Source organism: Metopolophium dirhodum, chromosome 5 (assembly GCF_019925205.1).
Source record: "Metopolophium dirhodum isolate CAU chromosome 5, ASM1992520v1, whole genome shotgun sequence".
Taxonomy (NCBI): Eukaryota; Metazoa; Arthropoda; class Insecta; order Hemiptera; family Aphididae; genus Metopolophium; species Metopolophium dirhodum.
Genome location: NC_083564.1, coordinates 19,180,094 through 19,207,713, shown reverse-complemented (window position 1 = coordinate 19,207,713; position 27,620 = coordinate 19,180,094). Strand labels below are relative to the sequence as shown.

Sequence of the window (27,620 nt, the reverse complement as noted above, 5' to 3'; positions counted from 1 at the left end):
ATAGTATAAAATATAATTATAATAGTATGTACAATTTAAATACAATATACAATTATTATTATTGTATTTTAAATTGTATAAGTGTTTGAATATAGGTAGCTACAGTATAAATATAAATATAGGCAGTTCAAAAACCATCCATCCATCCCGACAGTAATTATTAGATACTGCCTGTCATTTGAACAAGTTTTTAATATTCAAAATTTTACATTTTACTAAGTCGCCTGCTATATAGTTTTGCAGGCCTCCTAAAATAGTTCCAAATTGCTCGGTCGTGCGTGTATCGTCCGACTAGAGAACTATAATATAATATTATGCCAGTAAAAAATTGAAAATACACTCGACCGTCGTCGTCGTTTAATTATCAACAATATAATATTATTATAATATATTATGTTAAACACAACAATAAATAATAGAAACGTAATCTTGCTGTAATATTATGTTAACTATTCTATAAATTATAATAATATTATAATCTCGTTGATTTTTTTTCCAGTTTACGTCCAAAGTCCTGTATAATCAGACCCATAAGAAGCTCTTCTGACGCCTGAGGCAAGTTTGAGTTTATTTAGGCAGCTTAGTTAGTAAATTGAAGTGGTCTATCAACAACTACTCCACCATAAATTTGTACTTCATTTCTTGACAATCTCATCGTGGTCCAAGTATTGGTGTTGGGGTTGTAAATTTCTACAGTATCAACAATAGATGATTCAATTTCTCCACCAATAACAAACAATAAACCATCTAATACTACTACTCCTGCAATATCAAAATGTAGTTTTTTTAAAATTTTTTAATTAACAAAGGTTGTCTTAAAAAAATATAACTGTTATAATTACCAGGACGAAATCGGCATATTTCCATATCAGCTACAGACGACCAAACTCCATCACTCGGTCTATAAACCTCAACACTTTTAAGATCCTTTCCATTATAGCCACCAATAGCATATATAAGACCGTCCAAGACTCCTACACTAACACCTTGACGGCTTACAGACATATCTTCAACTGGTGTCCATGTGTCAAGTGTGGGATCATAATATTCCACAGATTTCAAACACATATTATCATCAGCACCTCCAACCTACACAATTTATTTAAATTAAATTTATGATACAATTAAAACAAAGAAATAATTTTATTATTCACCGCGTATAGACGATTATTGAGAACACCAACGCCCAAATCATGTCTCTCAATTGTCATACTAGACACCATTCTCCATTTTTGATTACTGACATCAAATACCTCTACACTATTTAAAGCATTGTGGTCATCGTGTCCTCCAACCTATAATTAAAAAATAATATAATATACTAATAAGTAATAGTATAAAATAATTAAAATATTAGTTTAACTTACTGCATATATACAATCATCCAATACACCAACTCCTAAATCTTTTCGTTTCACTTCCATATCGACCATTTGAATCCAAGAGGGCGATTGTGAAAATACATCAAGCATACTAACAGATTTTGAACTTGATCCATTTACACCCCCCATAACAAACACAAATTGATCACTTATTACGCCAAAGCCAGCTGTCTTACGACAATCATTTATACCTGGTGCATTCTCTCGTAGTTGGGTTGCTGGGTCATACCATTCTGTATAACACTTAGGCGATATTTCTAATCGTTGATTGAACATTAGAATAACCTGTTAGAATTAAATGGACAAAATTATTATGAAGATAAATTAGTCAAAATGGAATCATACTTTTTTTGAATTACCAAACTGTCTGGGTTTACACCGAATTGTTTGAGGAATGGTGAAATGCTGAACTGACTTAAGTAGATTAAATCGTATTCCCTCAATCACATAATCTTTACCTATAAATAATTAAATAATAATTAATAAAACATATAATTACATAATGAAGACGTATTTATTAAAATAACATACATTTAGGACTATTCTTTAGAAGAGGTTCTTCGATTACATTATTTAATACATCAGGCCTTGATGCTAATAAAGGCAAACGTACATGTTCCATTAATTCTGGCAAAAAATCTTTTCTCTGATTCAAATCATGTTTTACCCATTTAATAACACATTCAAATACCTATAATAACAAATATTTAAAATTAAATTAAAACAATATAATTTATTAAACCACCCATTAGCGTATGATTGTCCCAAAAATATAATAGTTCTTCAGGTTATTGGGTATCCTTTTTTTTTATACCAAGCAATGGTAGAATAATTATATTTTGATGGAATTAAATCAATTTTTATTAGTTTCAATGCTTTTATAACTTTTTATATTATTATTATGTATTATTAATATTAAAATATTTTTTATAATCTTTGTTAAAACCTCCATCTAGAAGGCTTTATTATATATTATTTGTTATTTATAAACAATATAACGTGCACATGAAAGTTCATCAGCTTTATCTGTAACATTTGTTGAGACAATTGAATTGATTGGGGGAAGGGGGGATGACTCGGCGGTGAAAGTTATAGCCACTAAGTACAGTCGGGGCCGACAGGGAATATTCAATATTAAATACAAGCTGATAAAATGGAACTGAAACAATTATTTCATTAGGTAATTGATATATTGTACAATTATACCTAGTTTACAACAAATAGGTACCTAGTCAAAATTACGAATTATATTATACTATAGCCACTGTAATAACAATAACCTGCGTAACATAGAATTATTAATATTAGCTGATTAAAATTGTTATGGTTGATTGTAAAAAAATTGCTGCTTTGTTCTGTATGTTGCACTTTCGGTTAGTCTGTGCATGTCAAAGAATACAGATTATTGTTTATTGTGTGAAAAATACTAATAACAACTGATATTTGAGAAAGAATATATTTTAAGTGGGGACAAACAAATATTTAACAGTTTTAGCATAATATACTATACTATATTCATATTAATTATGACTCTATTGTCATTATTATTATTATTATTATTTGCTAATTTATATTTTTGATATTTTAGTTTTATATTTGTGATTTTTAAGTAAAATATATTTGATGCTTTTTACCTTTGCCACCTTTACTTTCCTTTTTTTATCTGTGTCGTTGTATTCTTAAACTCATTATTAATAGTTGTAATTAATTTCAGCATTATATCATATTATGTTGCCGAATATTTCTTTTAAATTTACTTTAGTGCTAATAACAATAGATGTCAGATTTAATATCTTTAAATTATAGTGAGAAAAAAAAACTGATATTTGCAAAAGAATATATTTTAAGGAGAGGATAGACAAACTGAATATTTAAACAGCTATAGCGTAAGCAATACATTTTTCATATTTGTGATTAATTATTATTATTAGGCAATATATATTTTTAATATTTAAATTTCATAATTTGATAATTGGATAATTGTCTAAAAACTGATAGACTTATGATTTTTACCCTACGTCTTTTACTCTACGAATTTTCAGTATCGTTGCAATCCTAAATTCATAGTTAATAGAGGTTTATCAAACGATATTAATGGATTAGCATAAACATTTAAGGCAATTAAGGCGTAGTGGTTTAGATTATTTTTCTCTAGATGTTTGATATCTATTAAACTTATTTATCAAGAATTATTTACCACAGCGGTGCAAGTTTAGGGAATCATAGTCAGAGCAGACATGGAAAATTCATTATTTAATACAAATTGATAAAATGGATGCAAACCAAAAATTCCATTAGATAATTAATACTTTGTACAAATTATACCTAGTTTACAACAAATAGGTAGATACAAATACATACATAATACTTGTTTATTTTATCATTTTCTTCTATCAACTCTTTTTGAGCTATTTATTGACATTTGAAATTCGATAACTGTCAATAAAACTGTATAATTCAGTCAAAAAGCTAAAAGGATAACAATATTACATTTTTATAATTTAAAAATATTATTTGAGGGTACATGAAACTTTTAAAATATATTATTGTATTGTATACACACAATGATATTATTAAATGCAAATTTGTTTAGCAAACATAATAAAACTCACTGCAGTAATACAGTTTGACTAATGTCTAATAGTAAAATAGATTATAATATAATCATACTTAGTAATATTATTAAACCGCCATTTACAATTCTTTTTCGTAAACAATTATTTTATATCATTGAATTCAAATATTAAAAAACACATTTCATACAACGATCCATCAAGACACATATAGAACAATACCCACTTGCCCACCTTCTTTAAGTTAATTTTTCATACAAAATATTCAAATTTAAACTACCAATTGTAGTATGCTTACTTTTTCTTCGAAAAGCACAGCAAGATCATTACAGGAAATAAGCTTCACCAAATCTTCAGAAGATATAGATAGAAATTCTTCGCTTTTAACCACTTCTCTGAAAATAAAAACCATTATTTTAATAATTACTGACTCACTGAAATAGAGAATTAAAAGTTATGTTTATCATACAAAAAATGTTGTTTGATATATGCTTCAGAACTCAGCAACAAATCTGTACAGTTATGTAAGTCTGCAAAAGCTCTGATACTAAAACAATTAGATGGATCCAGTGTTTTTTGTAAAAACACAGCACATGCACCATTTACATAATGTAACTGCAATACATTTGCAGCTGGTAACAACACCTTAGAAATCAACAAAAATTCACATGAAATGATATTATGACTTCTATATAAAATCAAATATTTAATTATACCTGTACATTTTCTTTTGTGATCAAAATTTCTCCAGTATAGATATAATCTACTAATAGTTGTAAAATAGTGGAATCCAATGATCTTATATTAATAAGATCTTTATTGCTTTCATCAAAATTACTAAACATTGCACGGAAATATGGACTAGCTGCTATTAAAACAATTTTATGTCCAATTACAATTTTACCATCATCTGCTTCAAATCTAACATCACATAAAACTTCATTTCTAAAAAACAAAAATGTGTTACTGATATTTATTTTGATTGAAGGTAAAATAACCATCAACATACTTGCGTAGAGATTGTAAATCTTCCAGTATTCCGGCAGAGTGACAGTTATTTCTAAAAATTGTTGGTTCACATTCTTTGGATGTCAGAACATGCTTTAAATTATTTTCACAAGATGAAGACTGAATGGTATCCATTTCTTTTACTGACATAAGTAACATCTTTGAATATATTTTACAAATTGTGATTAATTTTAATATCATAATTTTAATATCATACTAACCTATTAATTTTAATACCATAATAAGTTAAGACTTAATACTTATTACTAAATCTAAGTACCTAAGACGGGGTAAAACCAGGGTTGGTTATATACGCATACAAAACGTTTAATACCCCACATATAAATTGCATAAAATTACTAAAACGTATAAAACTTTATAGTGACTAAGATATAACAAATATTAACTATTAAGTAAACATTTTCTTTGAAATTTATATTTATTATAATAGTGATAATACTGTACAATGTACCTACATATTTTAAATTTTAATAAGTATAAGCTTATAAATTAATATAACAAATTAACAAATCACATCAACTTGGTGAATTATCTGTGATAATTGCTGTTCAGTGCAGCAATAAAAAAAAATGTTATGCAGTATAAAACGTATACAACTAAGTTAAGTTAGATAAAAAATTGTGTGTATTATACCGGGAGTGCCATATCAGTGAATTGCCGTAATATTTACAGATCCTTATAAACTAATTACTAGGTCACAACTACTACCTACTTTATTTAGTTTATATCTGGCTAGTTATGTAGTTATGTACACATTTTCTGTCACCTCGAAGAATTTATTTAAATAATAATAAAAATATAAATACAATAGGTTAGGTGATTCTAGTTATCCTAATGATTCTATATTAGATTCATAATACATATTGGCTTTTTCATTATAGTTTTAGTAGAAGTAGAACAATAATGTTTTTCAATAAGTATATGCCTTTCCCAAAAAAATCTACACCAACTGCATGGAACATTTACTTTTAACTTCACATGATCACAATATTATTTTTGAAGACAATTATTTATATATTTATTGTTATTAAAATATTATAACTAAAATAAGTACTTATATAGAATATGTACCTATTTTCTTACTTATTGCAGTTGAATTCAATTCAGTGCAGTAATCAACAATACTGGACGGCTAGAGTTCTAGACAAAGGTATGCAGGTATTGAAATATGGGCTTAAATATACCTAATCAATATTGGTAGGGACAACCGGTATAAGATAAAGTCAGAAGTTGTGATGTAAGAATGTAAGATGGGAATTGTATGCAAGTTGTAATCAGTTGATTATATCTTAAATTTTCTAACGCACTCTATGTTGGTCATATTGTATTTTGTTGTTTTTATAATATATATATTATATTGTTTATATAACCTATCAACGATAATTATATAATATTATTATCATAACACATAGGACGGTTTTAGTGTTTTACTCATTAATAACGAAGACTAGACATTAGAATATAGTATTCTACTATTCTAACATTGATTAAAGAAACATTTTTATGAATTTCAGTAATGTGGCTGAGTTTTTATAATTCCTGATCTACCTACCCGTTTTCCCAGAAAGTAGAAGTTTTCCTGAATTAGGCTGGGATAACGTTACCAAAGTAGCATAGAATGTACTACTTTCTGGGAAAACAGGTAGAGCAGGAACTATAAAAAGGCAGTCAGGAATTCACAGGAACTGAACACTAATTATTGGCACAAAAAAATTACAAAATTTTGGTTGAGGTGTGGAGGAGGATAATGTACGCACAAATTTCTTCACCAAACTAATAGTTAGTTACCATACCAAAAATTTTTTTAATCCACATACAGGTGCTCAAACACAAACATTCGAGTGTTTATGAAGACATGTTAGATTAAAATGTAATATAAGGTCTCTTGGAGTAAAAAACCTACTCGAAAGGCAATTTATTACAAGGATGATGGCGTTCAGTCGGATCGTCCAATGTCTTTTGAAAGTATCTACTTTAAGAGACATAAAAGACACATTTGTATTATAATTAGAGTGCAGATTTTTATGCACTAAAAAGTATTGAAATATGCCATATAATATGCAGTAAAAATAATGAAAATAAGCAAAAAATATGCAAGAATTTATTTTTTTATTCAAAATTGTAGGGAATTTTCTGAACATGGTGTTTTTTTTTAAATTGTATTTATTATTAAAATGAATAATCATATGCATTCCGAGTTTTTCTTCTGTGAAGCTGTGACGTTGATCGTATTATTAAAGACTGAGAACGTAGCAGAAAAAAATAATAATTTATAAACTGCATTTTATACACTTACATCCACTAAAAGATAAAATAAAATTGGTCAGATAAAATGTTCTGATATAATATGACGTCATATCTTGTATTTTCCAACTATGTTTATTGTTATTAAAAGATGAAATTGTTGATATATCTTACCTAGTAGTAACCTACCAACAATTACTGTGCGACATTATAACAAATTTAATAAGTTTGTTAGTTACGAATTGGTCGTCGATTGTGTTGTACCTACTGCGTTTATATTTGTGTCCATTTTGTATATCGTGTGCATTATGCAATTAGAAAATTTTTATTCGTACATTTTATATTATTTTTTATATTGAGGTTTTTCATTTATTTTATGTAGACATATTATTATTAATACCTACATTATATTTTTCAAATTTGAGCTAATAATCATATAATATTATAATTATGAAAATATAAACATGACGTATTACAATATAGGTATTATGCGATTTACAAGGTAGATCGCATACGTGAGCAGAAATATGTCGGTAGTCCGCATATGAGAGTGGCACCAAAAAAAATTTCACCTATAGTTTCAAATCATGATGATTCGCGGAGATAACTGACAGAAATCCAAAAATATTAAAAGGAAAAAAATAATATGCAATTGGCATAGAAATCCGTGCTCTAATTATAATATATAGAATAAAATCCTTTACGTATAGAAAATATACGACACAATCAGTCGTTTTTTGTGGATAGCATACGTGAACCTAACCCAAAATAATTTGCAAATTTTCGTGGTTTTGAAATATACCTATTGGCCAATAATTCTTACTTTGGAGCGTGTCCGTGTGGTGCACAGGACAAGATGAGTATTTATGACGATTATGACGGCAGTTGTGTCTGTGTCGGAGCAGCGATTCTCGGCGTGGCGTAGATGGCGAATTCGGCGAGTGACAACAGCGACCACAAGTCAACGACTATGGAAATTTAGGTGCGTGCGAGATGCCTTCGATGGTGTACACAGTGTAATAACACAATAATAATATTATTACTAAAAAAAATATAACAATATTATATCGGTACAATATTAGAAATATTCGAATATAGAATATATATAATGTTCGATGTTATTAATCAACCGAAACGAGCGAAAACGCGTAAACAGTCTGTAAACACCATAACAATATAATAGACGATAGGTATGTCAGCAACAATACGAGATGTAGTCCGGCTAGCGCATCCCACCCCTCTCGACCATAATCGTAGTTCATTCTTAGATAATAATATAATAATATAATAAGTTTAATATTATTTATCTATGGCCTCGTTCATTGGCCGTTAAATTACCCGGCGAACCGGCTTATTGACGGGGCATGTGGAGTGGTCAGCGAACACGTTGCGTATCAAAAAGTCGCCGACATGGGTACCTATCTATTTTGTCACTATACCACAGAATACTAGAATAGATGAAATGACTACACTTTTTTGTAGTAGGTACTTAACGGTTTACACGACCAAAATACTAAACAGAAATAGCTATTTCTGAGAATAGATTAAATGGTATCATCACAATTTTGTGATACGCATACCACCCCTTACCTCGTCTATCGCGTAGTTCCCCGCTTCTGAATTTTCAATTCTGATTCATTATTATTAATTTATCTCGTACCTAACCGTGTTGCTCACTATAGTTTTGTTAGACAATTATACTTTGTAGTACTACCACAGAATATTATAGTACAATCACTACAATACTACGATTTACAATTCACAATGCCATATTGTTTTATGATAATACGTATACTCAAAAGTGTCTTAAACTCATTTATATTTTATTCATTGCTATTTACATATTATTTAATGTATGACAAATGATAATTGAGTATTATTAATTTGGAAATTTCCTTTTTGTTGTTTTGTGATTAATTGTTTAAATTATTTAATCTTATGAATGTCAGTGTTATAATAAGACAATGTATTACTTCATCAGTTCATCAGGTACATTAAGTTCCTCAATTTTCGATTTAGCAACCTCATAATATAACGTTTTAAAAACATATGGGGATTTTGACAGTTTAACAGTTGTTAAATGCTCTTTAGAAATATGGGTTGTCCAGCTTTTTGTTTCATTACAATTTGTTTGAGATAAATGAGGATATTTATTTAAATAACGATTAGCAACATATTGACTACACCCTTCTCCAATGTCATCAAATACTGGTTTCTCACAATTTTCAGTATCAATCTAAAACAATACATCATGATGCTGCAGCCATGTAAAAGTAATGAAAATTAAAATCAAGTACTTAGGTAATAGGTATTATAATAAAAGGAAAGTGAAATTGTTTTAGTAGCTGAAAATCAGATTCTGGAACAGTAATACATTCCCTTCAATGTTAGCTTCGTTGTTAGTATGAATGGAAAAATCATTATTAAGAGATGATAATGATATTTGGGCGGTAAAACATTCATTTTCGTCCAACAATTTGTCTTCCATACTACATTCTGAATTTGTATTTTCGGTAAATATTATATTGGAATGCTTGCCTAATATTATGTACCATCTTAGACTATAAATTATAATGTTTAACAAATTAATTACATATTACCTACAATCTACATAATAATAACATTCATTTAAATTGTTTTTTATTTAAGAATCACTTCCTGCCATGCCCTTTAAGAAGCTGAACAAATTTTCCAGTCCAACTGTATTCAATTTCCTGGTTAAAATGTATTCAATGCATTGTGTTTTCTTAAATCAACTAACAAATTTCTCAAAGATGTATTGCATATTATTCCTATTGACAATGTATGCTTTGATTAATAATATTTAATAAAACAAAATGCATGGTTTCTTTTAAAGGATATGAAATATTTGTATATTATTACCTTTTTGAAAAGGTAGTACCTAATGATGTTTTACTTGCTTTGAGATATTTTTTTCTCATACTTTTTCTTTGAGTTTCCTAGATATTTTGAACCTACCATAATAGAATCAGTCCAAAGGCATTCTCTACTCCCTCTCCACAGAATGATTTTTCTTTACTAACAAATATAGAGGGTATATCAAGAAACAAATATATAATTTATAATTACCAAAAATTTATTTATTTAGGTGCTTTCTCTCTCTGGAAAAAACAAACAATAACAATTGTAAATAAAAAAAAAAGAACATAAAAATCCTAAAAACTATGTAGCAATATTAGATTAAACATAATAGTTAATCAACCGTAATATTAATTATACAAACTTAATAATCAATATAATATATAAAGGCATAATACAATTTTTTTTTTAAATAAAAATAAAGTCATGAAAAATTTTTAATATAATTATACAACATTGAAATAATAATATATACGTATTTAATGGAATGTTTAGGGTAGAGTCTGCTTAGCAGTCGATCACAGTCATTTATATGACAGGCATACCAGTCAAGTTGCTGAAAGAAGAAAAAATACATTAATTATATTATTATATAACAACAGTATATTTATTTAACAAATATATTCAAAATATATTATTACTTGGCAGCTACGGGAAGAGTATTTCACCGTTGTTGTCATATTTTTCTTGTACAGTTGTTACAATCTTTCGCGTAGCACTAAAAATAATATAACAACAACAATATTTTTAGAATATTAAAATTTTTATGATTTTTTTTAACTTATATGCCCCTCTCAATTAAAATTCAAACTAGTAGTTTCTGAGTAATTAAAATGTTTATATTAAGAATAATGTTCCACCGATATGGTTTTACAAAAGTATAAAATGTATGTAATGCATAACCTAAAACTGATTATTCATAATATGCAGTTTTTACAAATAATCAAATGATAGTAAATTAATATTAATTACTGTACCTATAGCCCCAAATCTTCCAAACCAATATTATGGACCTAATATTCTTAGTACACAAAATTAAATAGGTAACTCAATAACTCTTCATTTGAATTTTGATTCATGATTTCCAAAAAAGGCTTTAGCTAAACTATTTATAGGAAAAATGGGTGATTCTCATTTACAGAAAAAAAGAAGTTAGTTATAATGAAAGTATAGCTTTTTTCATTTTTCAGATTATTTTTAGAAAAATACTCAACCGAATGATTAGATAGTTGGTAGCCCAAGTAGTCGTAAATTTATACAATTTGGTTAGTAAGTTTACCATTTAACCATGAATTATTTGGTTTTTAGTCATTTAGGACCATTACTCACTACTACTGTATTGTGCATACTATAAATATTGATACTTTTTATATAAATTTTAAATTTCAGTTAAATTACCTCTTACATGATTTTTGACATTTTTAGGGTGTTTAATTCCATTTACTTTGGTACTATTTGAAGATGGTTTAGGATGTATAGGTTTAGCATCTGCTAACTTTTTCAGGTGATCTGTTGGATGTTTGGATTTATTATCAGGAGAAATCATTTTCATCCACCTAATGTAATTATTTGTATCCATCATTTTCTTGGGATCGATGACCCAGATCCTTGGTTTTAGATTTTTAGCTGAGGAATTTTCAGATTCAGTAAATTCATCACAATCAATTAACATGGGTATCTCCTCAGCAATGGTAGAAGCAATTTCTTTATTGGATTTGAATGCAGACTTGAATTGTGATTTAAATTTATGAGTTTGACCCTCTCTAGATAATACCAATTTCAAAACATCTATTCCATTTGTGTCTAACTTCTGCTTTTTTTTAGCAGGCTCGCCATCTATAGATGTATTACTGTAGTTAGATGTTGTAACGACTTTTGAATTTTTATCATCTTTAGATGTTATATTGGTTTTACATGTCTTATCTTGTTTAACATGTCTTGTCTTACATGTCTTAATTAAGCTCCTAAAATTAATAAAAATTATAAACTTAAATAAGTGTTTTGAGATAAGTAGGTATCATATTAATATTCAAAATATCCATGTATTCAAAAATAAAATATTCGTATTTAAGATTATATATTATATTTATAGATTCTAAAAGAGTTCAATACAATTATTTATTTAAAGTATAAATTACATTTAAATATAAATCATCAGTGATGTGACGAATTGTACGAAAATTTAACCAAAACAAATGGTTAATAGATTAATTGATAGGCTATAATGTAGTGTGCGATCTACCCGTTCAGCGTTCTACTATTTAAGATATGGTATAATCGAAATGTGTATAAGCAATCGTCATAATAATACTATATATTATATTATTAAACAAAATTTCAGAACTAAGGGATGGTTCGAGAAAATTTTTGTAATGAATAAAAGAGAAATGCAACTTGACTCAATTATATATATTCTGATAGATAGCTGGTGATGATGATTGATGGAAATCTCAAATGTTGTTCTTTTGAACGTAAAAACTGCGGCGGTAAAACCATTCGGACTCGAAGGTGAAAATACTGCAGTATGGCCGGAATCTTACAGATGAAAATACTCAAACAATTAAAAATCGGACTTCATGTCTTTATGTATATAATTTATATTATCCGTTATAGTTTTATCAAAATTAATATTTTAAAAAGGTGGATAAGTGGATGTCGCTCTGCTGTACAGTAGGTTACAAGTGGGTCACTGTAATGGATGGTGTTAAATTTGAATTCAATGATATAATATCATTGTATAAGAAAAACGATTCTGAGCGGAAACGGTCAGTCAGCCTATGATTTTACCAAGTATATTTGATGATATTATTGTGAATAAAGTAATTTATATATAACCTATTTACGTGGAGCCTTGTTTTAAATTTTCAATCCTTAGCCATAAAAGTTAAAAATTTATAAATTTGATAAATGTTGTCAAAATTTGAACTTTAAATGCTTATAAAAAAAAAATTGTGCCTATGTATTTTTAATATTTTTCAACTGCTATTAGAACGATATATCAGGAGCCTTATATTAAATTTATTGATATTTATAGAAAAAAAAAACTAAAAAAATTGAAAACTGACAATGTCCGTAAACAGCTCAAAAAGAGTCAAAATATTTTCAACATTTTATGGTGTATAGAAAATGCTAATATAAACATTCAGTGAAATTTTCAAGTATCTACAGTCATTCGTTTTTTAATTACAATAAAATAAGAAAATTGTTACATGAGAAATCGAGTAAATATCAAATGTTGTAAAAATATAAATTTCAGACGCTCATAAAAATTTAATTTAAGTTTCTTCTAGACATTTTTTTTTTGAAAAAGGTAGACAAACTTATGAATAATCTTATATTACATTTTCAAATCTTAGATTTAAAAAGAAAAATTTTTATGAATTCTCAACTCAAAATAATTTGCTATTTTTCGTGATTTTTCCGTATTTTGTCAAAATTTGAACTTTAAATGCTAATAAACAAAAACTGTGACTAAGGATTTTTAATATTTTTCAACTGCTATTAGAACGATATATCAGGAGCTTTATATTAAATTTTCACACTTTTTTACCCAACAAATAAAATTTTATTGATATTTATAGAAAAGAAAACTAAAAAAATTGAAAACTGACAATGGCCGTAAACAGCTCAAAAAGAGTCAAAATATTTTGTAAATTTTATGGTGTATAGAAAATGCTAATATAAACATTCAGTCAAAATTCCATGTCCCTACGGTCATTTGTTTTAGAGTTACACCAAAAACCAAAATCGATTTTCTCGAAAACAGATTTTGCGTAAAAATTCCCGTTTTTCCTTAATTTTTCTTTTGTTTTTCACGTCGCTTGTGAAAACTACTATAATTTTTACTTTTGACCCCCCAAAGTACCAACTAGATTCACTTTCCTATCAGAAAAGTTACTGTTGAAGAAAATCCAAGCACTTTTACTGTCCTAAAAGGTGATGACAGACACAAAAATAAAAAAAAAACACACATCATTGTAGAATCAATACATTCATCGCTTCGCTCAGAATCTAAAAGTTTTTAGTTTTTAAGTGGTTTGGAATAGAAAAATTGAATTCGCTAAGCTTACGTTAAATTAAAAAAGTTTGGCTTCAGTTTGGTTTGTCCTCAAAATGCAGTATTCGTATTATATAGTGATCTAGTATCTACTAGTATCTACTATAGACCTGCAAGGGCCGTAAATTTTCGTCCCGGTCCGGTCCATCAATTTTATCCTCAGGCGCGGCCCGGTCCGAAAATAATGCTAAGCTCGTAAAAAGCGGTTCTGAGCGATTCTGAGCGAAGCGATGAATGTATTGATTTTACAATATGTTTTTTTAAAAATTTTTTTTTATTTTTTTATTTTTGTGTCTGTCATCATCTTAGGACAGTAAAAGTGCTTGGATTTTCTTCAACAGTAACTTTTCTGATAGGAAAGTGAATCTAGTTGGTACTTTAGGGGGTCAAAAGTAAAAATTTCCCAGTAGTTTTCAAAAGCGACGTGAAAAACAAAAGAAAAATTAAGGAAAAACGGAAATTTTTACGCAAAACAGTTTTTATTTATAAGCATTTAAAGTTCAAATTTTTACAACACTCGATTTCTATGTAGCGATTTTCTTATTATGTTGTAATTCAAAAACAAATGACTGTAGATACTTGAAAATTTCACTGAATGTTTATATTAGCATTTTCTATAGACCATAAAATTTTGAAAATATTTTGACTCTTTTTGATCTGTTTACGGACATTTCAGTTTTCAATTTTTTTAGTTTTCTTTTCTATAAATATCAATAAAATTTTATTTGTTGGGTAAAAAAGTGTGAAAATTTAATATAAAGCTCCTGATATATCGTTCTAATAGCAGTTGAAAAATATTGAAAATACATAGGCACAATTTTTTTTTATAAGCATTTCAAGTTCAAATTTTGACAACATTTATCAAATTAATAATTTATTAATTATTTTGTAGTTAAAACTGTATAAAATGTTTTACTTTAATGGCTAAGGATTGAAAATTTAAAACAAGGCTCCACGTAAATAGGTTATATATAAATTACTTTATTCACAATAATATCATCAAATATACTTATTTCATAGGCTCCTATCATAAGCTGACTGACCGTTTTCGCTCAGAATCGTTTTTTTATACAATGATATTATATCATTGAATTCAAATTTAACACCATCCATTACAGTGACCCACTTGTAACCTACTGTACAGCAGAGCGACATCCACTTATCGATCTTTTTTTCAATTGAACACGTTCACGTTCTTTGAAAATATGAATGCGTTCATGCTTTATTTTATTTTTATGTATTGTTTAAATACGAATACAAAATCGAGGAAATCATAATATTATTGTTGTTTATGTCCAGGCGTGCCCACTGGAATTTCATGTATTTTATTTTTATAATTCGTAATAGGTATATTATATAACATAATAGTATCAATCAATATTTATTGAATAATAAATAAATTTGAACGTCTTAAAAGTGGTTCAAATTCATTATATATAAACGTCGTCCACGGGCATGTTTTATTTGAAAAAAAACTAATGACGTTCACTAAATATGAACGTGAATGCGTGAACGACGTTCTTTCCAAAAACTGCCTACTTACCTATATATAAATATAAAAATAAACTTACAATTTATAATTTGCAATGTCTTCTGCAGTTAATTGTATCAACGAAACTTCACATGTGTTATAAAAAACATTGTTAAACAAGTTATCGATACATTTTTTGGTATAATACGTGTGCATTTTCATTCTGAAAAAAAACAAAATATCAGCATGAGGTAAGAAATACAATGTTCAAGTTCAAGGTATATATTTTAAATAAAATCTTTTGTTAAAAAATAGCTTTTGCCTATTTAACAACTAATACTGTTTTTAACCTCTATAAATATAATATAGGTAGTATATGTTTCAATATTGAAAGTTAAATAATGAATGAAGTTTTAGTATAAACATATTGCATCTTGAATAGGCACTATCATTAATTTACAAGCATTTTTATTAGCGTCGACCACGATTTAAGATATACTGGTTGCTCAACGGTCAACGGAGAATAATTTTTGATGCCTAGTGTTTATCCTTGATTGTGGACTGCGAGAAATTGGTAATACAGTCGAGTCGCGATAACTCGAAGTTGAAGGGGGATAAAAATACACTTCGAGATACGTATTATTCGAGATATATAACTCGAATTTATCAAAATTAAATCAAAACTTCGAGTTATGTAATGAAATATAATAAAATATAAAAATTATAAAAATGTATGATAAATATATGTAAATAAATGTTGTATAACATAACTAAAATAGATAATAAGTATATGTACATACTACATATGTATTATTTATTAGATACAGTAGAAAAATAATTTGTAATTAATTTTTGGGTTTTCGGCTGTTTATTGACAAAATCTTCTAATTTTCCTATGGCTTCGAATATAGAAGTATCCACACCTGCGACGGATTCAATAAACTGCCTAACAGTGTGTAGTGATGATATTGCTTGGTTCGCCGTTATCATATCTAAAGTTCTTTCAGGCTCATCATTTTCATCATTTTCGGAATCACTGTTTGATATATTGATACCCATGATTTCGTTATCAGTTAATAGTCCAGTGACTTCAACATTTTCATCGATTGTAGCATACAATTGAAATGTAGTCTGTTGATCGATATTAAGCTTATCTGCTACAATTTGCCAATCATATCCACCACCATCATCATCATTGTTTTCTAAACATATATCACCACCAGCAGTGTGCTCTTCATTAAAATAAAATCCAGCTTTTTTGAAACAATTGATATTTGATAATTGTATTCGGTTGTACATTACGCCATGCTTTTTCACACATGCGCATAGATTATAATAAATTTATTGAGCATGGTCTGCCTTCATCAATATCGTAAACAATTTTACTATTTTTTTTGTATCATGATGGATATATTTTTAAATTCTGAGCGGAGCGATGAATGTATTGATTTTACAATGTGTGTGTTTTTTTTGTGTCTGTCGTCATTGTCTGGGGCAGTAACACTGCTGCGATTTTCTTCTAGTTAAAAATTTATAATTTATAAAATTTTCAACTTTTATAGTTAAGGATTGAAAATTTAAAACAAGGTTCTACGTAAATAGGTACCTAAATAAATTACTTTATTCACAATAATATCATCAAATATACTTATTTATATACGTGTATATCATAAGTAAGTACCTATTACTGTTTTGTGTATAAACTAATATGTATGATCATATGAATTTTCTAATATTTCTCATACTCTTAATTAAACCCGCATTCCAGATTGGTGTTTAAAATTATTATACTTTTTGATACCTACCTAAATTTTCAGGAACCGGTACCGAAATTATTTGGAACCGATACCTTTATTATTTTTTTTATCAAAAAACCTGCAGAACCGAACCGGAACAGTTATTTTATTTTTGGAGAACCAGTTACCAGTATCGGTACCGATACCGATAAATTCAAAAGGTTCCAGTCCCTGAATGCAAAATTCCTCATAACTTTGTCTACATCTTTATCAAAAAAAAAATAATGTCTACAAGAAAGTCAAATTAAATTTTTATGAGCTTTTGAAGTTTATATTATTACAACATAGTAATATTCACTCAATTTCTCATGTAACGATTTTCTTATTTTGTTGTATAATTCAAAAACAAATAACATGTAGATATGTGCAATTCACACCATGTTATGTTTATTTTATCAATTCCCATACTAGATGACATTTTTAAAACATTTATTTAATTGAAAATTTAAAAATTATTGTGTAATTAAAAATGTATAAAACATTTTTAACTACAAAATAATTTATTACATTTTGTCGAAATTCAAACTTTAAATGCTTATAAAAAAAAATTGTGCCTATGTATTTTTAATATTTTTTCAATTGTTATTGTAACAATATATCAGGAGCCTGACATTAAATTTTTTACCCAACAAATACAATTTTATTGATTTTCATAGAAAAACAAAATTGAAAACTGACAATGTCCGTAAACAGCTCAAAAAGAGTCAAAATATTTTTAAAAATTTATGGTGTATAGAAAATGAAAATATAAACATTCAGTAAAATGTTAATGTATCTACAGTTATTGAAATACAGTTTTTGAATAACAATAAAATAACAAAACCGCTGTATGAGAAATCGAGTGAATATACAATATTGTAAAAATATGAATTTCAAACGCTCATAAAAATTTAATTTGATTTGCTTGTAGACATTTTTTTTTTTTGATAAAGGTAGAAAAACTTATGAGGAATCTTGTATAACATTTTCAAATCATAAATTTAAAAAGAAAAATTTTTATGGGTTCTCAACTCAAAATAATTTGCTAATTTTCGTGATTTGCCGTATTTTGTCAAGATTAGAACTTTAAATGCTTATATAAATAAAAACTGTGACAAAGAATTTTTAATATTTTTCAAATGTCATTGTAACGATATAGTAGGAGCCTTATTGTATTACATTTTCAAGCTTTTTTACCCAACAAATAAAGTTTTATTGACATTCATAGAAAAAAAGACTAATAAAATTGGAAACTGAAAATGTTTCTAAACAGTTCAAAACAAATCAAAATATTTTGAAAATGTTATTGTGTATAGAAAATGCAAATATAAACTACCAGTGAAAATGTCATGTATATACGATCATTTGTTTTAGAGTTACACCAAAAACCAAAATCGATTATTCGTAAAAATTCCTGTTTTTCCTTAATTTGTATGTTGTTTTTCCCATAGCTTTTAAAAACTATAGGGAATTTCAAATTTTGACCTCCCAATGCACCAACAATATTCACTTTCCCACTGAACAAGATACTGACGTTGAAAATCGAAGCATTGTTTCGACTACTTATCGTGTACACATACACACAAAAAAAAAAATAAAAATCTCATATCCATTAAATATACAAAACATTTTTGCATAAACTTCAATCTATTATGATTCGAAAATTCAAAAATACGAAAAGGAAAAAATATTGGTACAGTTAGGTACATAAGAATCCGCGCTCTACTATAACTTCAGTCATAATATAACATCAAAAAAATAACACAGGATACGACGCCAGTATATAGCTTAACCTAATACAATAATTAATATTTAGTAAGCAATCCTAAGATAGTTTTACCTAAAAAAAAAAATTAATTTAAATTAAATTTACTTACGTATACTATTGTGTCTTGTTGGTTGCTGGCGTCAAATTGTCAAATGAATTGAACGGTGTGCAGAAATCGTATACCTCATCATCCCACTTAATATCGATAAATTAATGATAAATTAAGCTTCGTGTGAGAGAGATCACGGAAATGGATACGATAGACAGACAGAGTCAACGACGTTCATAATGTTAAATATAGATTATTAATTCTATATCGTCAGCCCTGTAATAACCAACGATAAGATAATAATATTTTATATGAGTAGTTATTTAAAAATGTCAATAAATATAATAGAAATTAATGAATTATAATTTTAGTAAATCGGTTGATTTTTTTCAATCTTATAAAAAAAATTGTCAATACTAAATTGTTAAAATATAATACATCGTTCTAAATTTAACAACTATTAACCGTGGCACACATGAATCTAGGATTTTGGCGCTTTCGTAGGATACGACTTTATTTCCAAGATAAAGACCGTTGATAGTCGTAGGTCGATGACCCGGTCAGGCGGCCGTGAACCCCTATTGTAAATCCCCGGGTCGGACTCTATCCACTTTTATCCACTGCACTGTCGTAAAATTATGATAATTTATTATAGATTTAGATAAACACTAGGTAATCTTTTTTCTTTATAGTTTCTAATTTCTATAATAACGTATTTAAATTATTCCATAACTAGGTATCCATCCGTTTGTAGAATACCTATATAAGGTAGGTATAATGTACCAACATGGATTGATCGAATTATGTGTGTGAGTGTGTGTTGTGGCGAGTAGGTAACTTTGTCCGTAGGGGGGGGGAGCTTAAAAATGTCTGAACCAAAGATTATGGTACTAATGACTACCGTAAAAAGGGGTGACTTCGGATAACACTATGTTTTTTTAGTTACCTATCTTATAATTTTAGAAACACGTTTAATAAAAGTTGAAAACTGATACTCCACGTTAATAATTATATATTATAACCTCCATAGAAAATAATATTTATTGATGACATAATGTCATAACACATGTTATGGAGGTAAATACAAAATATTATATTTTTGTAATTTTAAATTTCAGAACTACATTAACTACTGTAACACAACAACAAATAGAAATATTTGATTGCGGTTTTCGGTAGGTAACCTATACTCGTTAACTTATCTGTGTTAATTGGGATATGTGCAAATTTCTAAGTTACTTGATCTCACACAGTCACACTGTAATGTTAAATCGTCTTAATTATTACCAAATGCGTGGGGTGACTTCGGACAAGAGTATGTTAGCGCACTATGGGTTTTCTCTCTCTGGCCCACGCGCAACATAGACAAAACGCATTTGCGCAGAATCGTTTTTTCTATGTTTTTAAGTAATCTTAGAGTAAAATCACCCATTAAAAAAAAAAAAGAGAGAATAATATTTTTGAGGGATTGTCATATCGATTTTTCTAAATATTGTTTCAAAACAATTTAAACGTCATTTAAATTTACAACATTTTTTTGTTTATTTTGAAAGTCAAATAACAATAAAATCTAAAATCGATATGACATTCCTTCAAAAATATTATTCTCTATATTTTTTGTAATGGGTGATTTTACTCTTAAGATTACTTGAAAACATAGAAAAAACGATTCTGCGCAAATGCGTTTTGTCTATGTTGCGCGTGCGTCAAAGAGAGAAAACTAATAGTGCGCTGACATCCTCTTAACTGTGCCCAGATCATATGTCAACAATGTAGGAGGTCGTCCGTATATAAGAATTATAATTCTAATGATATTTAAAATGTCGTTGATGGTGTTAGTTATAAAAAAATGACAACACAATAATTAAAAACAGAAAAGTAAAAATAAATATTAAATAAACTATGTTGTAATTGCGATAAATGTATGGGGTTTTTTTAATTCGATTTATATAAAAACGTTATGCACCCAAGTCGGAAAGTACAGCGTATTTAATATCAATATTACCATAGAACATATTACTGTACACCGCGACGCCGTTGAACTCTACGAACACATCGCGCGCACACACGTCACGCGGGTACTATTTTTTTAGTTTCGTTGACGTGATTCATGATTAGTGATTACGTGGTCACCGTTGTCACTTGTCACTTGTCAGTTACTCAGTTCCACGAACATATTATAGTATTTAGCTCAGTTCACACTTCACAGTTGTCACTTGTCAGTTGTCGCTCGCCGAATCCTCGTGTCTCGCACCGCCGTCCGCCGAATCCGCCATCGACGGCACACTAAGAATAATCGAGCTGCGCAAGAGTAATCATACAGTCATACGACACTACGACAGAACGACCTACGCCGCTGCCGCAACATACCACGTGGCACGTGCCGCCCAGGACGAGACTAGGTAAGAATTTTGACAAAATTCGTCTGAATCTTAAACGTTTGCAAATTATAGTAATAAGTTTTCAGGTAGGTACTAGCGAGTCGTTTGCTGTTTACATAAAAAAAAATGTATTCTATACAAATGTGTCTTTTATGTCCCTTTTAAAACTTACTTTTACACGTCTCCATAAACACTCGATTGTTTGTGTTTGAGCACCTGTATGTAGATTTATGAAGTTTGGTATGGTTATTCCTTATTAGGTTTGTGAAGAAAATTGTATTTACCTTACCCTCCAACCTGAATTTCTAATTTTTGTGACTACTGTCTAGTTTTCATGAGTAACCGGGCTAACCGTCCTTTGTGTTATCATATTATATTATTATCGTACATATTAAAAACAACAGAATACAATATGATCAACACACAGTACATGTGCGATGGAAAATTTTAGATGTAATCAACTAATTATGACTTACATAGAATTCCCATCATACATTCTTCCCTCACACTTCTGACTTCATCTTACCACAGTTGTTCCTATCAACATTGATTAGGTACCTATATTGTATATTAGCCCATATTTCAATACCCATACCTTAGTCTAGAACTTTAGTTGTCCGATATTGTTGGTTACTGCATTGATTTGAATTCAACTGCAGTAAGTAAGAAAATAGGTACATACCTATTCTATATACTTATTTTAATTCAATAATATTTTAATAAATCTAACTAATAATTTCTTAACGTCACTATTTTCTTTGTTTTTACTCTGTCTAAACTCTAAAGTACCTAAATTCAGTATTAAGTTTTAACACAATAATGAGATTAAAATTAATCACAATTTATAAAAACTATTTAAAGGTGTTACTTATGTCAGTAAAAGAAATGGATACCATTCAATCTTCATCTTGTGAAAATAATTTAAAGCAAGTTCTGACATCCAAAGAATGTGAACCAACAAATTTTAGAAATAACTCTCACTCTGCCAGAATACTGGAAGATTTACAATCTCTACGCAAGTATGTTGATGGTTATTTTACCTTCATTTAAAATAAATATCAGTAACACATTTTTTGTTTTTTAGAAATGAAGTTTTATGTGATGTTAGATTTGTAGCAGATGATGGTAAAATTGTAATTGGACATAAAATTGTTTTAGTGGCAGCTAGTCCATATTTCCGTGCAATGTTTAGTAATTTTGTTGAGAACAATAAAGATTTTGTTACTATAAGAGAATTAGATTCCACCATTTTACAGCTATTAGTAGATTATATTTATACTGGAGAAATTATGGTCACAAAAGAAAATGTACAGGTACCCATAATTAAATATTTGATTTGTATACCTAGACTTCAAACAACATATCATTTTATGTGAATTTTTGTTGATTTCTAAGGTGTTGTTACAAGCTGCAAGTGTCTTACAGCTAGATTATGTAAATAGTGTATGTGCTGAGTTTTTACAAAAATATCTGGATCCATCAAATTGTATTGATATCAAAGCATTTGCTGACTTACATAAATGTACAGGATTGTTGTCGAGTTCTGAAGCATATATTAAACAACATTTTTTGTATGATAAACATAATTTAATTCTCTATATCAAGAGTAAGTAGGTAGTTTATTATAAAAATAATTATTATTATTTCCAGAGAAGTAGCTAAAAGCAAAGATTTTCTATCCTTATCTTCTGAAGATTTGGTGAAGCTTATTTCCTCTATTGATGTTGCCGTTCCATTTGAAGAAAAAGTAAGCAAACTTCAAATGGTAATTTACCTACATTTTAATATTTCCTATACGAAATGAACTTAAAAAAAGTGGGCAAGTTGGTACTGGACTGCCGTACAGTAGCCAGTAGGTGTCTATACTCTGTACCAAATAAGAGCGAAAAATGATTCCGAGCGAATACCATTTAATAATATTGCTAAGTATATTTTATGATATTGTTAGTAAGCCAATTTATTTTACTATAATACCTACTTTAGTACTGTATTTCTGAAGAAAGTTTAATTATTTTTCCAAAAAAGTTGCATTTAAAAAAAATCAATGTCTGTATACAATATAATAATATACTTCAAAAATTGCAAGTACCCTCAAATATTTTCAAATTAAATAACTAAAATCAATAAAGCTTGATGACCTAACGAAAATAATTTTAATGACAGTTATTGAAAAGGAAAGAAAACATTTTTTTTTTTTAAATTTAATTTCTAATGTCTATAAATAGTTCTAAGAGAGTCAAAATGTTTTATAACATTATCACTTATAGAAAATTATATAAATTAAATATTAAGTATCTGTTGCAACTAAGTATAATTTTACAAAGTATCAATTATAATTAATATATAATATTATATATAATGAAATAATTGATTCAAATCCATTTTGTCTACATGAATTAAATAATGAATTTTCCCTTTCGGCTCTGACTGAAACTAAGTGGCTATACCTTTTTTGCCTCAGTGGACCACAGACCAATCAACAGGTCCAAACAATTTTGCGGATGCAGCCCATGAACCTTCTACTGCACGTCTATATTTTGATTTGTGTGTTTTTAAAAATACCAATAATATATAGTTAATACCATAAAATTATAATAATTAATATTTCTTTGCTTGCTATACAAAGTAGGAACCCAAGATCATATTTATGGGATCCTGTATTAATTATACACTATTGGGTGGGTTAACAAATTATTATTATATTTTAATCTAGTTTTTAATATTTGTTATTGTAGGTAATTGAATGTGTTATCAAATGGGTAAAACATGATTTGGATCGTAGAAATTATTTTTTGCCAAAATTAATGGAACATTTACGTTTGCCATTATTAAAGCCTGATATATTATTTAATATAGTAAACGAACCTCTTCTAATGAATAATCCTAAATGTTTGTTATTTTCATAAATGTTCATTTGTTATGAATTTATTTCTTTTATTAATTATTATGATGTTTTTAGGTTACAATTATGTAATTGAAGCGTTCCATTTTAATCTACAAAAATCATGTCATCATTTCGCCATTCCACAAACGATAAGGTGTCAACCTAGACAATTTGGTGGTTCTCAAAAAGTATGATTCCGTTTTGTTTAATTTATCTTCACAATTGTTTCATCCTTTTAGTAATTATATCAGGTTATTTTAATGTTTAACCGGTCTGATACATCGCCAAAGTGTTCTACAGAATGGTATGACCCTGTAACCAAACTGCGCGAGAATGCACCAGGGATAAATGATTGCCGTCGGACAGCTGGTCTTTGTGTAATAAGAGATCAATTTGTGTTTGCTGTGGGCGGTGTAAATGGATCAAGTTCAAAATCTGTTAGTTTACTTGATGTATCTTCACGATCACCCTCTTGGGTTCCTATGGTCGACATGTTAGTTAGTCGACATGGATTAGGAGTTGGGGTATTGGATGATTGTATATATGCAGTAAGTTAAATCAATATTTTACTTATTTTATATTAAAAATGTATATTATTTGTTATTCTAGGTTGGTGGACGTGATGGTACCAATTTACTAAATAGTGTGGAGAAATTTGATGGAATTATTCAAAAATGGCAAATGGTTTCGAGTATGTCAATTCAGAGAAGTAGTGTTGGTGTTGGTGTCCTCAATAAACGTTTATATACAGTGATTAATTATATTATTTCTTTATTTTTAATTTGTAATACATTTCATGTCCCTTATTCAACTAAATAGGTTGGAGGTTATAGTGGTAAATTTTTAAAATCAGTGGAATATTATGATCCTACACTTGACACATGGAATCCAGTTGCAGAGATGTCTGAGTATCGTCAAGGTGCTGGTGTAGGAGTCATGGATGGTATTCTATATGCTATTGGCGGCTTTAATGGGCAGTATCTTAAAAGTGCTGAAATCTATAGACCTGCTGATGGAAATTGGTGTCCTATAGCTCACATGCATTTGTGCAGATTCAGACCCGGTGATAAAATTATTATTTTTTTAGGATAAACTTACAAATATATTGAATTTAAATCACATTTGTACACAGGAGTAGTCACATTAAATGGTCTATTATATGTTATTGGTGGAGAAATTGATGCATCTGATGTTGATACTGTAGAAATCTATGATCCAATCACCAAGACTTGGACCATGGAAACATTGTCAAGACATGGGGTCCGAATTTATGGTGGAGTGGTTGTTAGTAGACCACATCATTATCATTAATCAGCTTTCAGAAGTACTCATTGTTAGTTCCTAAAACTTGTAGTAATATGAACAAGTTTTTGTTTTAATTATGATGACACGTGTATTGAAGAATGTTTTTTTTATAATTTATATTTATTATTTTCATAAAAATGTCATAAATTAAATATGTATTTTTTTTGACAAAACTTAAAAGTAACAGTGAATTTTTATAGTTTTGTTTTAAAATGATTAAATTCAAAGTACCACTGTGCTTTATTTTGTTGTTCCATAAACTCAATTAATTTATAATATACACTCGATTTATGTATCGTAATAGATAACCCTATAAAAAAAAAAAAATAAATAGTTTACTTCCAATGTACGTATATATATTTCGGTAAAAGTAAAAATACCGGTAAAATTGTAATATTAGCAGGTGTTCATGTACAAACACAGATACATACTTTAAAAAGATCCTATTTAAAATACGTATTTAAATAATTTTGAATGCTCAGCAAAAATGTATTTGAGTAAAAATATCTACAATTACTTAAAAAAAAATGTGTACTATATATAAATATTTTTAAATACTTTCAAATTGCTTTTATATTTTTTTTTTTATTTTATAAATCAGTTGAATCAAATTTCATATTTTACGTTCATTTTATAATAGTATTTTACACAATATCATCCAGTGGAACTTCAAAATACTCATCTATTTTCTCTATCAAGGTATGTTATATATTAGTGTATTTATTATTCTCAACTGTTATTTTTATTTTACGTGATCAAAATTAAAATAGAAAATATATAAACTCAAATGAATATATTAGATTCTGAGCGGAACGATGAATGTATTGATTTTACAATGATGTGTGTTTCTTTTTTATTTTTGTATGTACACGATAAGTAGTCAAAATAATGATTGGATTTTCAACTTCAGTATCTTAGATAGGAAAGTGAATATCGTTGGTGCATTGGGAAAGTCAAAATTTAAAATTTCCTATAGTTTTCAAAAGCGCCGGTAAAAACAACATATAAATTAAGGAAAAACGGGAATTTTTACGCAAAATCGATTTTGGTTTTTGGTGTAACTCTAAAACAAACGAACGTATACACATGAAATTTTCACTGGTCATTTATACTAGCATTTTCTATACACGATAAAATTTTCAAGATATTTTGATTTGTTTTGAACTAATTAGGAACATTTTCAGTTTCCAATTTTATTAGTATTTTTTTCTAAGGATGTCAATAATACTTTATTTGTTGGGTAAAAAAGTTTGAAAATTTAATACAAGGTTCCTACTATAATGTTACAATGACAATTGAAAAATATTAAAAATTCTTAGTCACAGTTTTTTTTTATAAGCATTTAAAGTTCAAAAATTGACAAAATATAGAAAAATCACGAAAATTAACCAAATTATTTTGAGTTAAGAATTCATAAAAATTTTTTTTTTTAAATCTAAGATTTTAAAATGTAATACAAGATTCCTCATAAGTTTTTCTACCTTTATCAAAAAAAATATCAATAAATATCAATAAAATTTTATTTGTTGGGTAAAAAATGTAATGTCAGGCTCCTGATATATTTTTACAATAGCAGTTGAAAAATATTAAAAATGCATAGGCACAATTTTTTTTATAAGCATTTAAAGTTCAAGTTTTGACAAAATGTATCAAATTTAAAATTTATTAGTTATCTTGTAGTTAAAAATTTATAAAATGTTCAAATTTTATAGCTAAGGATTGAAAATTTAAAACAAGGTTCCACGTAAATAGGTTAGGTATATATAAATTACTTTATTCACAATAATATCATCAAATATATTAGTAATATCATTGATTATAA

General features: G+C 27.9%; 3 protein-coding genes and 1 pseudogene across 5 annotated transcripts; 1 reads left to right on the top strand and 3 right to left on the bottom strand.

Moving 5' to 3' along the window:
* Positions 1 to 84: 84 nt before the first annotated feature.
* On the bottom strand, positions 85 to 8,401 carry LOC132945042 (ring canal kelch homolog). 3 transcript variants are annotated; one of them, XM_061014655.1, is made up of 11 exons: positions 8,052 to 8,401; positions 4,965 to 5,122; positions 4,672 to 4,900; positions 4,425 to 4,600; positions 4,254 to 4,350; positions 1,914 to 2,073; positions 1,728 to 1,840; positions 1,368 to 1,667; positions 1,155 to 1,295; positions 843 to 1,089; positions 85 to 762 (listed from the first exon to the last, which is right to left on the bottom strand). In XM_061014655.1, exons 2-11 carry the CDS (start codon positions 5,120 to 5,122, stop codon positions 581 to 583), a joined length of 1,803 nt encoding a protein of 600 aa, XP_060870638.1. In that variant the 5' UTR covers positions 8,052 to 8,401; the 3' UTR covers positions 85 to 580. The 3 variants fall into 3 exon arrangements, with proteins under 3 accessions (XP_060870638.1, XP_060870639.1, XP_060870637.1); XM_061014656.1 differs by having other exon boundaries at positions 4,965 to 5,106; XM_061014654.1 differs by lacking the exon at positions 8,052 to 8,401 and having other exon boundaries at positions 4,965 to 5,164.
* Positions 8,402 to 9,130: 729 nt separating this feature from the next.
* LOC132945050 (uncharacterized) lies at positions 9,131 to 9,791 on the bottom strand (annotated as a pseudogene).
* Positions 9,792 to 10,358: 567 nt separating this feature from the next.
* On the bottom strand, positions 10,359 to 21,617 carry LOC132945048 (uncharacterized). The gene is made up of 6 exons (XM_061014664.1): positions 21,234 to 21,617; positions 19,289 to 19,504; positions 15,737 to 15,859; positions 11,507 to 12,072; positions 10,750 to 10,826; positions 10,359 to 10,664 (listed from the first exon to the last, which is right to left on the bottom strand). The coding sequence occupies exons 3-5, from the start codon at positions 15,856 to 15,858 to the stop codon at positions 10,807 to 10,809; spliced, it is 708 nt and encodes a 235-aa protein (XP_060870647.1). The 5' UTR covers position 15,859; positions 19,289 to 19,504; positions 21,234 to 21,617; the 3' UTR covers positions 10,359 to 10,664; positions 10,750 to 10,806.
* Positions 21,618 to 22,428: 811 nt separating this feature from the next.
* Positions 22,429 to 26,037, top strand: LOC132945044 (ring canal kelch homolog). Its single transcript, XM_061014660.1, has 10 exons — positions 22,429 to 22,628; positions 22,694 to 22,922; positions 23,005 to 23,180; positions 23,260 to 23,356; positions 24,345 to 24,498; positions 24,569 to 24,681; positions 24,745 to 25,041; positions 25,103 to 25,243; positions 25,313 to 25,556; positions 25,626 to 26,037. Exons 1-10 carry the CDS (start codon positions 22,429 to 22,431, stop codon positions 25,802 to 25,804), a joined length of 1,830 nt encoding a protein of 609 aa, XP_060870643.1. The 3' UTR covers positions 25,805 to 26,037.
* The last annotated feature ends 1,583 nt before the right edge of the window (positions 26,038 to 27,620 follow it).

Coding starts and splice junctions, on each gene's coding strand:
- LOC132945042 (XM_061014654.1), bottom strand. CDS start 5,164: ATGATATTAAAATTAATCACAATTTGTAAAATATATTCAAAGATGTTA. Junction 2,074..4,253: donor CTGTGCTTTTCGAAGAAAAA/GTAAGCATACTA, acceptor TTGTTATTATAG/GTATTTGAATGTGTTATTAA. Junction 1,841..1,913: donor TCTAAAGAATAGTCCTAAAT/GTATGTTATTTT, acceptor AATTATTTATAG/GTAAAGATTATGTGATTGAG.
- LOC132945048 (XM_061014664.1), bottom strand. CDS start 15,858: ATGAAAATGCACACGTATTATACCAAAAAATGTATCGATAACTTGTTT. Junction 12,073..15,736: donor GACATTGCAAATTATAAATT/GTAAGTTTATTT, acceptor TATTAATTTTAG/GAGCTTAATTAAGACATGTA. Junction 10,827..11,506: donor TGTCAAAAATCATGTAAGAG/GTAATTTAACTG, acceptor TATTATTTTTAG/TGCTACGCGAAAGATTGTAA.
- LOC132945044 (XM_061014660.1), top strand. CDS start 22,429: ATGAGATTAAAATTAATCACAATTTATAAAAACTATTTAAAGGTGTTA. Junction 24,499..24,568: donor TCTAATGAATAATCCTAAAT/GTTTGTTATTTT, acceptor TGATGTTTTTAG/GTTACAATTATGTAATTGAA. Junction 25,557..25,625: donor TTTGTGCAGATTCAGACCCG/GTGATAAAATTA, acceptor ATTTGTACACAG/GAGTAGTCACATTAAATGGT.